Source organism: Triturus cristatus, chromosome 9, assembly GCF_964204655.1.
Source record: "Triturus cristatus chromosome 9, aTriCri1.1, whole genome shotgun sequence".
Taxonomy (NCBI): domain Eukaryota; kingdom Metazoa; phylum Chordata; class Amphibia; order Caudata; family Salamandridae; genus Triturus; species Triturus cristatus.
The window spans coordinates 1,096,936,248-1,096,952,168 of record NC_140592.1 but is presented as its reverse complement, the minus strand read 5'-3'; the positions used below and the strand labels follow the sequence as shown (position 1 = coordinate 1,096,952,168).

The 15,921-nt window shown below is 44.9% G+C and overlaps 1 protein-coding gene across 2 annotated transcripts in view; it reads right to left on the bottom strand.

Moving 5' to 3' along the window:
• Positions 1 to 15,921, bottom strand: part of MAP4K5 (mitogen-activated protein kinase kinase kinase kinase 5) — a 525,125-nt gene that overhangs the window by 176,712 nt on the left and 332,492 nt on the right. For both annotated transcript variants that reach the window (XM_085626992.1, XM_085626993.1), the window contains 2 exons: positions 3,831 to 3,915; positions 3,671 to 3,750 (listed from right to left, as the gene is read on the bottom strand). In XM_085626992.1, coding sequence (XP_085483118.1) covers positions 3,671 to 3,750; positions 3,831 to 3,915 — 165 coding nt within the window. The remainder of the gene's footprint in view (positions 1 to 3,670; positions 3,751 to 3,830; positions 3,916 to 15,921) is intronic.

Genomic DNA, 15,921 nt, shown 5'->3' with positions numbered 1-15,921 from the left:
TCCACCTCTCCAAGATGGCTGTCAAATCTGGTTGAGGAGGGGAGAGGGGTCTACCCAATCAAAGTTCTTTAACCATGTCAGAGAGATTTCCTGATGCTGCGCCCACTGGAACTTCAGGCCCCACTGCAGAGCCCAAATATGGCAGCGGGCATATGCCACAAGCAGGATGCAGGAGGCCATGAGGCCAAGCAGCCTCAGAGTCACTCTCACAGAAACCCAGGATAGAGGCTGAAACATTGGTTTCATAGCCTGAATAGCCTGCACTCAATGTTTGGGAAGATAAGCCCAAAACTGCACTGCGTCCAGAACAGTTCCAATGAAAGGGAGCATCTGAGAGGGAGTCAGGTGTGACTTCGGCACATTGACAGTGAACCCCAGCAAGTTCAGGAGTTCAGCCATAGTCTGGAGGTGGGACTCAACTTGTCTGAGGCTATCTCACCTTCAACAGCCAGTCATCAAGATAGGGAAAGACTGGCATCCCTGATCTCTGACCTGCAACCACAACCACCGCAATCAGCTTGATGAACACCCAAGGGGTGCTGGTAAGGCCAAAATGGAGCACAGCAAACTGAAAGTGCTTGTGGTCAACCGTGAACCGCAGGTAATGCCTGTGGGCAGACAGGACAGGAATGTGGAAATATGCATCCTGCAAGTCCATCGCTACTTTCCAATTTCTCAGATACAGGGAAGACAGGACTTCAGGGATTGTGAACATTTTGAATTTCTCCTTTCAGAGGAAGAAATGAAGAGGGTTCAGGTATAGGATAGGACAATGGCCTCCATCCTTTCTGGGCAACAAATTAGCGGGAATAACAACCATGATCTACTTCTGGCATCATCACCCTCTCATCACACTCTGGCGGAGTACAAAGAGGTGATCCTCGGTCAGCCAGTCGAAGAGTGGGTGGCATGGGTGGAGGGGTAGTTACGAAGGGGAGGGAGTAGCCCCTTCTGACAATCTGGAGAACCCTGCGGTATGATGTTATCGACATCCAGTGGTGCAGATGATGATGTATCCTGCATCTCACAGGTTGCCCATGATGGTTTGCCTAAAGTGGTTTAAAGGTTGCGGCTGCTGGGGGGGGTGGGGTGAGGAGGTGAACTGACCCGACCCCTGGCTGCCAGACCCACAGGGTCTAGGGGTACTGCATCCTTGGGCACGAAGAGGCTGGGGAGCTTGTATGCAGTGGTGGCTAGGCAGGTAAGGAAGCAGCTGTAAGCCCCTTCTGTGGCAACGTAAGAAGCGAAAGATGGGCTGGGGTTGCTGGGGGCCATAGAAAAGCCCAAGGACCGGAATGCAGCTCCAGTGAGTTGGAGTGGTAGGGAATGGGCCAGGGTTTTCACAGGAAGTGGAGGCTTGGACCACCAAGCTCTATGCGGTAGGCTGTTGGGTGGGGAAATTTGGGTTCCCTGGGGCAGGGCATTGGCAGCAGGCAATTGTCCTATTCACAGAAGCCCCTGTTCTGGGCTTGGATCAGGACTTCCGTAAGGGGTTTGATCAAATGGGAGAAGCAGGTCTGAGGGCGTCACTCCCAGCTGAAGCACCTCTATCGAGAGGTTAGTCTGAGGGCAGGCTAAGGTCCAAGACATCGGCTGCCCTTCTCACCACCACAGCAAAAGAAACCCCCTCCTCCATAGCCACAGCAGGAGTCTGCCAAGTCCTCACAACAGTCTATGTTGGAGTCTAGGGGCTAGTTTTCCTCAGTGTCCATTCTTCCCCAAGTTCTAGCCCTAAGGAAGAGGGCTCAGGCAACCGGTCTGGAAGCCAAGGCTCCAGTTGGTGTTGGACGACACCCCGCTGGCACCATGTCGGAATCAGGGAAGAGAAAGGGGATGGCGGCACCAGGAGCATCGTAATCGGGAACGGCAGTCAGAGAGGAGCGAAGTGGCATGAATGGCGCCAGTCCGGATCCATCCGTGGATCCAAGGAGCCCAACTGGTGCTGGGGCGGATCTGCTGGCGGTAAACCAGTAGGGGCCACTCCCCAGCACATGGGGCCTGAAGGTGTGCCAGCGGGGACGGGCCACCCATATATGAGCTGCATGGCCTCATACAATTTACAGAAAATTGGGCGGGGGTAGCTCCTGCTACCGAAACTCAGGGAGGATCGCAGCCAGCCCAGGCTCAAACGCTCCCTCATCTCGTCGGACGAAGTCAACGGATGGGGCAAGTCGCAGAACTCCTACTTATTTCTTTTTTTGGGACTTACCAGAATGCCTAGATGACTTCGACTGAGACGAGGATTGATGGCCCTGCAACAGACCCCAGGATCTTTTTCTCACCCGGGATCAAGGGCGTCACACATCGAGCTGCAAGGAGCTTGAGGGACTGCTCCATCAATGACCTGATGTGCATGGCGTGGCAGTAGACGCAGGATTTTGGTTGTGGCTGTGCTCAAGGCACCAGAGCCAAACAAGATCCGGGTCCGTCACAGACAGATGCCGCAGGGCTTGAAGTTAACTTTCCTAGTAGACATCTCTGCCACACCAGGAGATTTAAAAAACAAAAAAAAAAAAAACTTCAAAAAAGTCGAAAAAAGGTCATTCAAAAAACGACTGGGGGTAGTTCTCTCCAGATTTGCACTGGCTGGCGTGGAAAGAAAAGAAATTACATCAGCGTACTGGGGTGGCACCTACATAGGCCTCGTGTACGCCAATTACAACGCTGATGACGGCACAAGGAGCTTAACGACGCCTCCTACCGGCGTAGCGGGGTACTGCTCACGAAAAGTTTTCAGATCCAGTCTGACACCTGGAGATAATTCTAAGGTAAGGATTCTGCAGCTAGAAGTCTCTGTAAGATAATATCTTTGCAGTGATTAACCCTCTCTGTCTTGCAAATTCCAAATTCGATAATTACAAAACTACTGTTGTGCCGTTTTTTTTCTTTGTTCCTTCAAGAATTTCTTTTTTTTACGTCAAGATGGGATACCGTTGCGAAACTGCAACTCTTAGCGATCCACTTTCGCCTACTAGTGCTGCTTCCCTGCAAGCAGTGAGGTCACAGTTAAGCAGTACAACATTGCCCTGTCTCTGTTTGCAGTGACGTCAGTGTCAAGGAATGAAAATGCCCAAGAATTCTGTGGAAGTGAGGGAACGTGATAAGCTAACACATTAGTCAAAAGCTAATAGTCTCCTGCGCGAAACAGGGCACAGATGTATTGGCTTTACTAATGGTTTTGTCTCTGAAGGTGCACGCATGAACAACTGCCATTTTGTAATGTATTAGTATTTGTTTTTTTAAGAAAATACTTTACAAGATGGCTGCTGTTACAGTGTCTGTGTGTGTGCATATGCACGCAAAAGCAGCAAACTTAAAATGGTTTCAAAACTATTTAACGATGGTCAGCTGCCTACCAATACTGGAGGCCAGGCAAGAGAAGAAAGCCATTCAATCAGGAGCAGACAAATGAGACAGAAAGAAAGCCACTGAATCATAAGCAAGGGGTTGGACCCAAAGTCTACTTCAAGTCTGTAATGAATACTATAAGTCTGTCTGAAAACAGGTGTCTGTAGGCGAGACCTTTAAAGGAAATTTGGAGTTATAAAATTGTCCAGCCAAGTACACACATTAAAATGGGTAGTAAATTGTACATCAAAACCACTGAGCAGCTCGCCTGTGCAAATTTGCATTTTTATTAATACTGCTGAAGAATAAACAAAGGTGTTACCTGTTCCATTGTAGCTTCATGGAGTTCATTTAGGTTCAATGCATAAATTCCCTCTTCTGTTCCAAATATGATGTACTGATCTACAATATTCAATAAGCCAAAATGAGACAAACAATTTTTTTTTCTTAATAAGAAAATAACTAGAAGGAAAACAATCTACCTTTGGTATCAGTATGTATCCATGATGTTGCACAATTAATCTTTAAGGGGCAGCCATCAAATACTTTAGAAAAACACGCTCCCATCTAAAAAGACATTTTGGAAACACTGGATGAGTACAAATTACATGTTAACATTTTCATTAGCTAAAATTTGTGCTTCAAAGATTTTAACTGTATTAATAATCATGTAACTTAATATGATAACATTGCATTCTCTTGTTGCAAAGTACGTTAAGGAGCCATAACGATGTCTCTAGCAACAGACATGCGTCCTTCAATGTCTTATGTGCGCTCTCACCGAGAGCCAATAGCGTGAACACCACGTTAAAACTGGTTATTCGCTGCTATGAAGTACCAATAGTGGGAAACAACATTGTTTCCTGCTGTTGCTATGTCAAAGGAATTCCAGGCCACGCTGACAGGGCCCCTGTGCTGGCTATCTGCTCACCTCTGCTCTGAAGGAAGGAGGTGGGGGCGCGCCGAAGGTACAGGGGGTGGTGGGGTCGGTGGCAGGACTTCAGACTATTTTATTTTGATGAGGAGGGGATAGTGAATACAAATGGTGGTGAGGATGCATGACAGGACACCTAGTACATTTCTAAAAATATTTTGGGTGAGAGGTAATACTGACGGCAAAATGAGAGGGTAGCAGGATTTTTTTTTAGAGAGGGTATGTTAGACTTGGCATCTTCTGGCATGTTTCCCCAGAGATTTTGCTTTCTGACTTCCCGGTTTGCTGGGGTAGTGTGTCTGCGCAATTTTCTCACTGCTGATCAGTGGTAAAGTGCAAGTGCTCCTGTGGTAAATTGTGTTATGGATTGGTGTGTCCATGAATGGATATTTGATTTACTTGTTAGTCCCTAGTAAAGTGCACTGAGTGTGCCAGGGCCTGTGAATCAAATGCTACTAGTGGACCTGCAGCACTGATTGTGCCACCCACACGATTAGCCCTGAAAAGGTAACTCAGACCCCAGGGGTGTGGAATCTAATAAAATATCTACTTGCCGAATTCTATATAGTTTTACTTTGTCCTAATAAATAGGACTATTGAGTGACATTTTTATGAACGTTACGTTTTATACAATTGTTTTATATATGATTACAATGCTATATCTTTTTTTAGAATACTTTATACTATGTTAAAGTTTTGCAGTTTAGCACTGAAACTTCATTAATTTGTTAAACAAGTACTGGCAAAGCCAAAAGATCTGGTGTTGGCAGTCAGCTTTTTTGCTTTGTTCTTTGCTAGCAGTGAGGTTAGCCAAGAGCAGAAGTGGGCTGCCCCATGGTGGATTCTGGTTTGGCACAATATATGAATGACACCATAACAGAATAATAGACCATGATGATGGATGAAAGGCCCCCTATAAGTAGCATCAAAAGACCTAATGTCAGACCTAAAAGTTTGCAAAAAAACCAAAAAAAAAGGTATACTGGTAAAACATTGCCCAATGGGTGAGCATACTGTTAACTGATCTTTATGAAAATCCAAACTCTTCAGTCTGGTGCTACTATAAAGGCCATGGAACGGGCAGTTTTCAGCTGAGTTACAGGGACCTGCTGTAGTTTCAACAAATTACTCATCCTTAGTAAAGTGTGCAAAATTGGTTTTTAATGCACCTTCAAGCCATCGTCTGTGTTCCACCGCACAACAGTAAGTATCAAGAGCATAAGTAACTTCATAAACCGCCTACTCTCTGTCCTCCGACAAACTAGAGACAGATGGACCCCAGTTTGGAAATCCTAACTTCCTTTTTATTCCATCTAGCTTAATACTTTGTGTACATATGCACTGAGTAGATGGGCTGCAATTGGGCTGTGTGAAGGAAAGGCAGCGCAGGGCTCTCCTTGCCACAGGAATACTAGGAGGTAAAATAATCTCACAGTAAAACTTCTACCACACCATGCAGTTTTCCTGCAGAGCAATTTTGCTTTGTTTATAGGGTTCTGAAGGTCAAAATGATGAGTAACATGCGATTTTGGTTTTACCGATGGGTAAAAAGAGCATGTTCTTTTATCTGCTCCGTGCCCACTCTTTCCTCACATGCTTGGAACCTTGTCATACAGTAAGATTCTTTGAAAGATGGTAGCTGAGTCAAAAACAATTTTTAATGCGCCTGACTAAAGCAAAACATTAACACTTACTTTAGAGCAAATACTTACGGACAGCGTTTGCTTAGCATCTGTGGCTGGCTTGCAGAACACATTAAAAAGCATATGTCTCAGAAGTGATTGACTCAAAATTGAGGCCCTGATCATGAAGAAGCTCTTGGAGGGAAACATTAAATGGAATGGAAACAAGCATTGGCACAGCCAACAGATCTAGGCAGTGAAACCTACTGGCTTTGCAAATACCTTTTTTGGTAGCTAACTGCAAAAGATGCAGCAATCTTTACATGGCTTTGTTCAAACAGAAATTCATTCAAAGATGGCCATCATAGATTCACACATGCATCATTACACCCTTTAATTATGGTGCTACAGGGCACAACACGTCACACTATTCCTCCTTGAAGTGTGCCTTGCTCAATTAACAGGTTAGTTGGTTAACATTCAAATCTCTTTTTGACTCATTATAACATGATTAAGACCTCATTCTGGAGCTATCATTTCGATTATAATTTCTTCAGGTCACTGTATTGTAAGGATGTGGATCAGGGGAGAAGCACAGGAGTTTCTGGGCCCGGTTGTAGCAGATTTCGATAGAGGACTGGTCATCTGATGCAGAGATGAATGTCCAACCAATGGTCTTTTGTGCCATCCAAGTACAAACTCAACACTCTCTTGGGGTCATGGCAAAGGAGCCGCTATTCATCTTTCGAGGGATGAGGTGGCGCAAACAAATCAGGCAACGTTGTCGACTGGCTGATATTGAAGTGTATTCTGACTTTCAGAAGAAAGGTTGCCCTAGTTTTCAGCACCAACTTATCTGTTCAAAAAGATGGGATGGGAGAAGGGAAAGCTGCATTTATAGATCACAGCGCTTTACACTCTGCCAGCATTCTTGCGCGCTCGATCACAGGAAAATACTCGCGTTTTTAAAAAAAATAATAAACTTACCTAATTTAGATATTTGATTTAGTTATTTGTTATTTACCCCTGATTTTAAATTAGAATCATTGTCCACATTCTCGCACCATAATTGTGCCCCCACCGCTGCTTTAGCGGGCCGAATCTGTGGTTATTCGTGTCTTGCCGCCATCTTGGGGGTAGCTGGGGAGGTCTTGTGGCGCCATAGTGCTGAGCGCTCTAGTGCTCAGGCGGACGGTGAGTGGAGACTGTACTTAAACCTCCCATGTATTCGCGCAGCGGTGACGCGCAGCGGTAGCGCCTGATTAGTGCCTGAGTCGGGCCAGAGTCTTGCCCGTCTGCGCTCGTCAGCGCGAAGGAGGCGCGGAGGCGGCGCGGAGGCGGGAGACGCTGTGCGACTCAACGTCCACGATACGCCGATATAGGTATGTCGAGTATATTCTCGTCACCCCCCATTGTGCTAGATTCGCTTTGTTATGAGGTCTCAAACCCTGACAATCAGTCTGATCCTGTATGTTGTGGTCAGGGTAAATCTGTTTTACCTTCAGAGCATATTAGTAAGGCCTCCTCTGATTCCCCTGTATTACGGGGTGGATTAATCAATGCCCGATCGCTCTGTAAAAACTCCCAGAATGTACACGATCTTATCACGGAAACCGATCTGGATTGGCTTTTGGTCACTGAAACATGGCTTAAACCGTGGTCTAATCCCGATTTAGCCATAGCACTCCCGCAGAGTTACTTGATTCAGCGCTTGGATAGAGTTGAACAACGGGGAGGAGGCCTGGCTATTTTCTATCGCAATTCTCTAAAATGTTCCACCCACGAACTGACTGATATTAAAGGAGCAGAGGCGTTAGCTTTTTCTTTGGGCATTCACAACTCTTTTACCTTCTCAGGTGCCCTTATCTATCGCCCTCCAGGATCCCCTACGGAGTTTCTGGAAACAGTTGGAGATGTACTGAGTGATTTAGCGCTCAGATTCTCCAACTTTACAATACTGGGTGACTTAAACTTGCATTTAGACTCCCCGAAAGAACCAGGAGTTGGTTGCTTTATGGACATCATTAATGTTCTTGGACTCACTCTTTTGAATCATGAACATACACACTTAGCAGGACATTTATTGGATTGTATTTGTTCAAATTCTACTAGGCTCATAGTTAAATCCCCTTGCCCTCAGATCTGGTCCGATCATTTTTTCATCCCATTTCATATCCTACTAAATCACAAAACTACGGTCACCACTACAAATAAAATAAAACGTCCTGATGGAAACCTCAAACCTAACTGGAAGAATCTAGCTAGTAGACCTGACATCATAGACATACTAAAAACTAGTATACCGGTGCTAACAGGCAATACCTCTGCGGATAATCAAATCCTCTGTGACTGGATAGCCATGGCGGGCGATTTGTTAGGACCAATTGGTAATAAGAACTCGAATCCCACTAAGACCAAAAAGAATGCCCCTTGGTTCTCATTGGCCCTGAAAACAGAGTTGAGAGAAGTGAGAGTACTGGAACGGAGGTGGCGCAGGAATTATGAGGTCACTCACCGTGATGTCTATAAATGGGCTAGAAGGAAATACCATGCAGGAATAAAGTCAGCTAAGAAAGCTCACTATCTACAGGCTATCACCATGGCAAGTCATGGGCAAAAATAAATTTTTAAGATAGTAAAGGATTTTATGAATCCCTCAGCCCTCTCGCAGGAGATTCCTCCGTCCCAAAATCTCTGCAATGCAATATCTGATTACTTTGAAGAGAAGATCCTTGATATTGTGAAGACCTTTCCTCCAGTGTCCCTTATGTCGGGAGCTGCTGAAAGGACAGAGGGAGAGAAGTCCTTAACCTGTCTAGAAAGATTTGCCCCTGTTTCCCTTGAAGATACCCTCAAAGCTGTTCTTGCCAGTAAATCCGGATCCCCGTTTGATCCTTGCCCCCCTCTGGTCTTGCAGACCTTAGCAGTGGCGATTAATCCTATTATTAATAGTATTATTAATTCGTCACTAGCTACGGCAGATATTCCTAACGTGTGGAAGCTTGCAGCCGTTAGGCCTCTCCAGAAAAAGGCACTAGCTGATCCAACTACCCTCTCCAACCTGCGCCCTATTTCCCTGCTTCCAGTGATGTTCAAACTGACAGAGAAGTTCGTTAACAGTCAACTTACGAGCTTCTTGGAAGAGAATAACATCTTACACCCTAACCAGTCAGGGTTCCGGTCAAAACATTCTACCGAGTCTGCCCTATTGTTCACAGCAGAGACCCTACGAATGGCTATCGACCAGGGAAAAAAGGCTGTCTTAATCCTACTTGACCTGTCGGCAGCCTTCGATACGGTTTCACATAACATCTTAGTGGACCGGTTGGCTGCTGCAGGTGTGGATGGGGAGGCTTTGGCATGGCTCAGTAGTTTTCTTAGTAATAGACGCCAAGTCACTGTGCTGGGTCAATACCAATCTGAAGCTAAAGTCGTCAGCTCCGGGGTCCCTCAGGGATCGAGTCTAAGCCCTATACTTTTTAATCTGTATATGGTCCCCTTGGTAAAACTGATCGCATCATTCCAGATCAGTACAATATCTTATGCTGACGACACTCAGCTTATCCTGGTACTGGATAGGGAACGGCCTGGCGCCGAGGAAAACCTTAAGAAGTGCTTAACGGCAACATTTAAATGGATGACCAACAATCATCTAAAATGTAATGCCGGAAAGACAGAAATCTTGCCGTTTGGAAATCAAAATCTGTTTTCCCCAACGATTTGTTGGCCTGATGACGCAGAAGCCCCTCCAGACACCATTACATCTGCTCGAAACCTGGGTATTAAGTTTGATAACCAACTGTCTTTTAAACATCAAGCGGTTGCCGTAGCTGGCACGTGCTTTCATATCATAAAAGCCTTAAGGAAGTTCTTTGATCTTCTTCCGTTGCCAGCTAGAAAAACGGTTGCAGTCGCCTTAATAACCTCCAGGTTGGACTATTGTAATGGTTTGTACGCTGGAGCCAATAAGTCTGTACTCCATAGATTACAGATGGTCCAACATGCAGCAGCCCGCTTAGTATTACGTTGGCCTCGCAAGTCATCAGCCTCAGCGGCACTTAACACGCTCCATTGGTTACCAATTGGTAAAAGGATCCTTTTTAAGATTCTACTAATCACTTTTAGGGCATTTCAACAACAAGGTCCAAAATACCTATGTAACGGCTTTAGACGATATTATCCGACACGTTGTCTAAGGTCCGGAGGCCAGAATTTGCTTACAATTCCCAGATTTAAGTTAGTAACAAAAGGGGGTAAATCCCTTTTTGTACTGGGCTCTAAGGCCTGGAACAAGCTCCCGCCCTCTTTACGTTTACTGCCTCATGAAACCCAGTTTAGGAAAGCATTGAAAACATGGGTGTTTTCTTTGACCAAAGCGGCCTGTAGAGCACTAGTGTAATGTGTAGTGTAAAGTGTAAACTGTCTTCTTCCCCTCTAACCCCTCCATCTGGGTCGATTTAGCGCCAAGATACTCCTTGGAGTGATAGAAGCGCTATATAAATGTTCTTTACATTACATTACATTGTGCAAACAGTTCCTCTAATTTGCTTGTGCGGTGTGCTAACATAATGGCACACAGTTTTTCATGTTAAGAGCAACTGTGCAAAGTCTTAAGGGTGTGCACATCAAGAAAAGTCAAGATCAGGTTTAAGTCCTACTGAGGGATCACAAACTGCGTGGGGGGGAAATACATTCAATGTCCCACAAACAGGGATTTGAACAATGATGGTTGGTTTGGCAAACACACAAAAGCTGATAAGTAACCTTTTACAATTGTAGCTGAAAGACCCTGATGTCTACTGGTAGTGGGTGATTTTTAGGAACTCTATTACTCACTTACTATACATTCTAAATCTTCAGAGATAACCACGTGATGCGGTGCTTAAATGGGAGGATGTCCACTAACATCCCCAAATGAACCGTAGGGTTTCAACACAGCCCCACAAAATACGCGGCAATTACATATACAATTATGAAAAAAATTCTTCAGATGTGGATTTTCCTTACTGGCCAATATTCAAAATGTATTGGTCTTCTGGCAACATGTGTTTCGCTGTGTTTGGGCGTCTTTCCGTACAACTGCAACAGGGCTTCAAAAAACGAAACCCAGTATTTCACATAAGCCAAACATATGCCTTCAGTGTGAAAACAATCACCCTGTGACATGATGTGCATACTCCTTATTTAACAATCATATTTGCCATATAGTGGAAACCCATGCACCAGTTATATACGTATACAAATCTGATATATCAAGCATTAGCATCACACCGAAAGCATTTGATTGGTATATGGCATAACATTCAGTCATTAGATATACACACACAGCCCCTTGTGCCACATTCAGCAGGGGTGTGGAATTTAATAAAATATCTACTTGTCCATGGGGCAGGTCACTTCATAAATCTACTTGTCCTGTAACAAAATCCACTTGTCCCTTTTGTGCCATATAATGCGGCGACAAATTACGGCAGCAATCTCATTACAAAAGAGTTCAGATATAGCCTCTCTAATTATGCCAGGGCTCGTACCATAGTAGGGTTTGAATACTAGCAATTCGCTTAGGTTGCTACGTTTCTGCAGGTCTACATACTGGGGCTGAAGGTAGTGGTAAGCAATAGTTCAAGGTTTGGAATGCCCTTTTGAGTCTGTGCAAACCTACTAACTTGCATGTTTAAAGGGTTTTCACCAACTCTTTTCTGATCTTTTCCTATACTGGAAAAGGTTGGGCAGACATAAAACTTTTTCCAGGGTTGGGCAAAAAGTGGTTGGAGGAAAAGTGAACCTGAAACATTCAGACTTTCACATGAGCAAATCTACCATGCACATTTGCTCATGCTAAATAAAATGCAGTTCACAAATATTTTCTAGGAGTACTATTTCTAGGGCTACTTCTGTAAATTCTTGTGTAACTGTATATATGCACTTAATGCAGGGATATATACCATGAATGCACTTTTGTGAATTTCTTTAATAATTGGGCCTCTAATTAGGCCTGGCGTTAACCATGACCTTTTGTGTATAATGAAATTCTCTCTCTCCTCTCTTCTCCTCTCCTCTCCCCTCTACCCCCCCCCCCCCTCCTAGGCTTCACTGTGAGTGACTGTATTATGCTCTTTTACAAGGAATATATTGGCACACAAAGTAGTTTTGTTCAGTGCCTGGAACTGCTGTGGGGGCTTTTTGAGACCAAAAACAATTTTGCTTTTGCCACTGCCTGCTTGTTAGAAGTGTGAGGGCCCAGCAGCTCTCACACCGATAAGATTTTACAAAAACCATGCCGAAACAAGTCACACATTGACAAAACCAAAAGGCTGACCACCAATTTCAGACCTACTGGCTTTGCCAGTACTTGTTTATTTTTGTTTCCCATAATCGTATTTAAACTGGTTACACTGATTTTCCATTATGAATATTTTGGGGAAATACAAGTATACATCAACATGTTACTAAATGATGCTGCAAAGATATGGTATCTAAAATATTACAGTAGTTTAACAAAAAATCTTTTTTCCTACTTGCATTTTTTTGTGAACATTTTATTTTGAAAGCAAAGAATCATCACTTGCTTTCAAGCTTCTGCAAATATATGCATAAAATCGCAGCATTCTGGGAGCATTATACATAGCCTCATATTACTAAATTTTGAAAACGTGTGTACACATTTATACTGGAACCACCGTCAGTAGTGCAGGCCGAGCTTACAACATTTACTTTTAGTGCACACCATAATATTAAAAGCTTTGCATTAATGAAGCATAAATACAAGTTTGAACAGCATGAACACACACATTACCTTAACTGTAGACAATGCCCTTCCCTGATCCATAATGTGGTACTGTAAACTGGCAGCCAAAGGGTTTGTGTTGTAGGGGGTTGGGCCTACTTGTCCCAAGGACAAATACACATGAAAACTTGTTGCCCTTGACCCCAAACAATATGTCCTGGGTGTCGGGCTATAGGAATTCCACATCCCTGCGGGCCACATGCAGACTGCCCCTCCATCAACTTAGAAGCCTCAAAGCATTCTGATTTAAAGCCCATAAATGACCAAACCTCAAACTAAGACGCATATTTTGAATTTATACGACATACAAATTGTCTCAAGGCCCTGATGGCCCAAGGACTTCACAAAGTCTAGCCTGGAAGGGATCAGTATTCTAGGCACCACATCACGCAATAAACGTTTCCCAGCAGAGACGTACTTAGTAGTAGAAGCGTGTCAAGCAGGAAGGATGACTCCCATCACTTTGGTAGGTAGGCCGAACCTATTTAACTGCTGCTTCTCAATTTCCACACATGGAGGTGTAGGCTGAGGAGACTCAGATAGAGGATCCTGCTATTTTGCTGAAATTAGGTCCTACTGAGGTGGAATCCTAATCAGAGAAGAGATGACTTGGGCTCAGTCTTTGCTGATGTTTTGCAGTACCTGAGGCAGGAGAGGGAGTGGTGAGAATGTGTACATATGTTCTACACTCCATTCCAGCCAGAATGTATCCTCTAGAAAAAGATTTAAAGCAAATTCCAGTGCACAAAACTACCAACTCTGCGTTATATCAGTGGTGCTATGTAGATCCAACAAGGGCTCTCTCAAATGACTGAAGACGCCCTCCATTACCTTGGGGTGTAGAAGCCACATGAGGTTTGCCAGACAACGCCAACTCAACTTGTCCGCTCTGGCATTCAAGGACCCTGTTGGGTGATTGGAGACCAACAAGACATTCTGTTGTACCAGCCACTACAAGAGACATTGGGCCTCCTGGCAAAAGGCCCAGGATCCCACTACACCTTGCTTATAGCAGTTTCATATGACAGTAGTGTTGTCCGTGAGGGCCTGTACAGGCGTGCCCTTGACAGATGGCAGAAAGGCTTGCAGAGTTAAGCGGATCAACAAAAGCTTTAGCAAAATGATGTGGTGCTGGTTTCCTGCAGAAGCCTCCGATCTGCACATCGCCTAGTTGATCGGCCTCCCACAACCCAGCAGCGACGCATCTGTCAACACTGAATGTGTGCTTCCATAGGAAGGATTTTAGCTGGCAAAGGAGGCCCCCATCCTTTTTCAGGACCAAACAATAGAAGGAATAACAGCTCTGGCCTTTCTGCAAGTCTGGTACCAACTCAATCACACTTTTGGAACACAAAAAAGAAGCACTTCCTACATTGGGATTTAAGAGTGAACCTTCCAAGTTTGTTATGGTGTGGGAGGTAAATGAGGTGTGGAGGAAATGAAGGATAGGGTGTAGCCCCTTTGAACTATTTTAAGACATATTTGGTCGATATATTTGGATTCCCACCGGAGGACACCGGGGGTAATTGCTTGGGGTGAATGTTGCATCCTGTATGCCACTAGCCTGGATTGAGCTATCGAAGACAAAGTAAAGTGGCTTTGTAGCCAGTGCAGCAGGAGAGGAAGAGTTGGAGGACTGTAGTTTCTGCTGCCCTGCATGTTGTCTGCTGGTGACATGTCCACATTCCTGAAACTTCTTGTTGCACCACCGGTTGCGACTGCTGCCATTGTCTTTAGGCCAACCCCCTGGAGTAAAACTTGAAATTAAGTAACTGGTGTTTAAATTGTTGCGCTGGTATAAACAGTTCTGAGTATTGTGGAAGGTCTCTGCTAACATTGAACCTCTCTAGGGAAGTCTGCCTTTTCCCCATTAAGCCTGGACCCAAATACAATGACCAATAAGGGCACCTGTACATCATCTGAAAGTCCAGAAGACCTCATCCATGCATGCCTCCTCAATGTCATGCTGGTACCAACAGGCCAGCCATTGGAATCTGTTGTATCCAGGCCTGCACAGATCACAAATTTTGCAGCATCCTGTCAGTCATGGATATTTAGTGTGAAAGAGGCTCTGAGATCTTCTGGGACTGCTGGAATGATGTTGCTGGCCACATCCCAGAGAGAATGCATTTTTCTACCCAGCAAGCATACAGCCTTAAAGGACCTCCGGGTCAAACTCACAAATAAAAACATTCTCTAGTCACATGCGTTAATCCATTTGGACTCCCCGTCATGTGGATTGGTCGAAAAGTGTTAGGGTTAACTTTTCAAGTGAAAGTTTGCACAAGGAGGCTCTCGAAGTGTATTGTGTTTATTCAGAAACCTTACCAGGCACAGGTCTATCTCGCCGGGCTACTCGACTACTAACTGGTGGGCATGAATAACGTTTTGACCAAGAAGTCACTAGAGTGTCAGTAATGGCATTGTTAAATGGCATAATTGCTCTGAGGTCATAGGCCCTAGCTGTAGAATCTCTGTGACAACACTGGACTTTGCTTTGATGAAGAGCAACTGTAATTATAACAGTTCTATCACCTCAGATGCCCTCCTGACTACCTGTGCAAACAAAGCAGTTTCTTCCAACATGTGGTCCATGTGGTAAATCGATCTCTTTCAGTAAAAGTGGCCAGCTCACTGGAATTTGGTAGATATAGGTATAGCGTAAATGGAATAATGAGGAGGGAGCAGAGCCTTTCCCTCCTCTTCATCATCAGTATATCCTGAGGGACCCTATCAGGATCCTGCACAAGGTGAGAGCCAAAAACAGAATGAAGCCTCATTGGCAGTTGCACTGCACAGTAGGCGTGGGGTTAGAATCAGGATGAATAACACAAAAAGCGCTTTTGGAATCTCAGAGTGAAATCTGCCGGCTCAAGCAAAGGTCTGTTCGAGATCTGACAAGGGGGTCAGGACAGGGTCACCCTTTGCGGCAGCAAGTACCAGCCTGGATCTCTGAGCAAGTGTGAACACTGCACTGGAACTGGTACAGCCCTGAGCGGCAGAGTGGGTATTTGAGGTGGTGCCGGTGGAGTCGACTGAGGAGCCGAAGGGGTCAGTGGTAAAGGCTGGTCTAGTGCCGAAGGTGAAGATTCCATAGGTATATTAAGTTGAGGTGGTCTGGCGTGGTTCTGAGCTGGCGGCAGGCACTGGTGTTCTAGTTGGAGCCAAATGAGCAAAAGGGGCAGAAGAATATGGTGTCAGGATAGAACCAAAGGTGTACCCCATAGGAT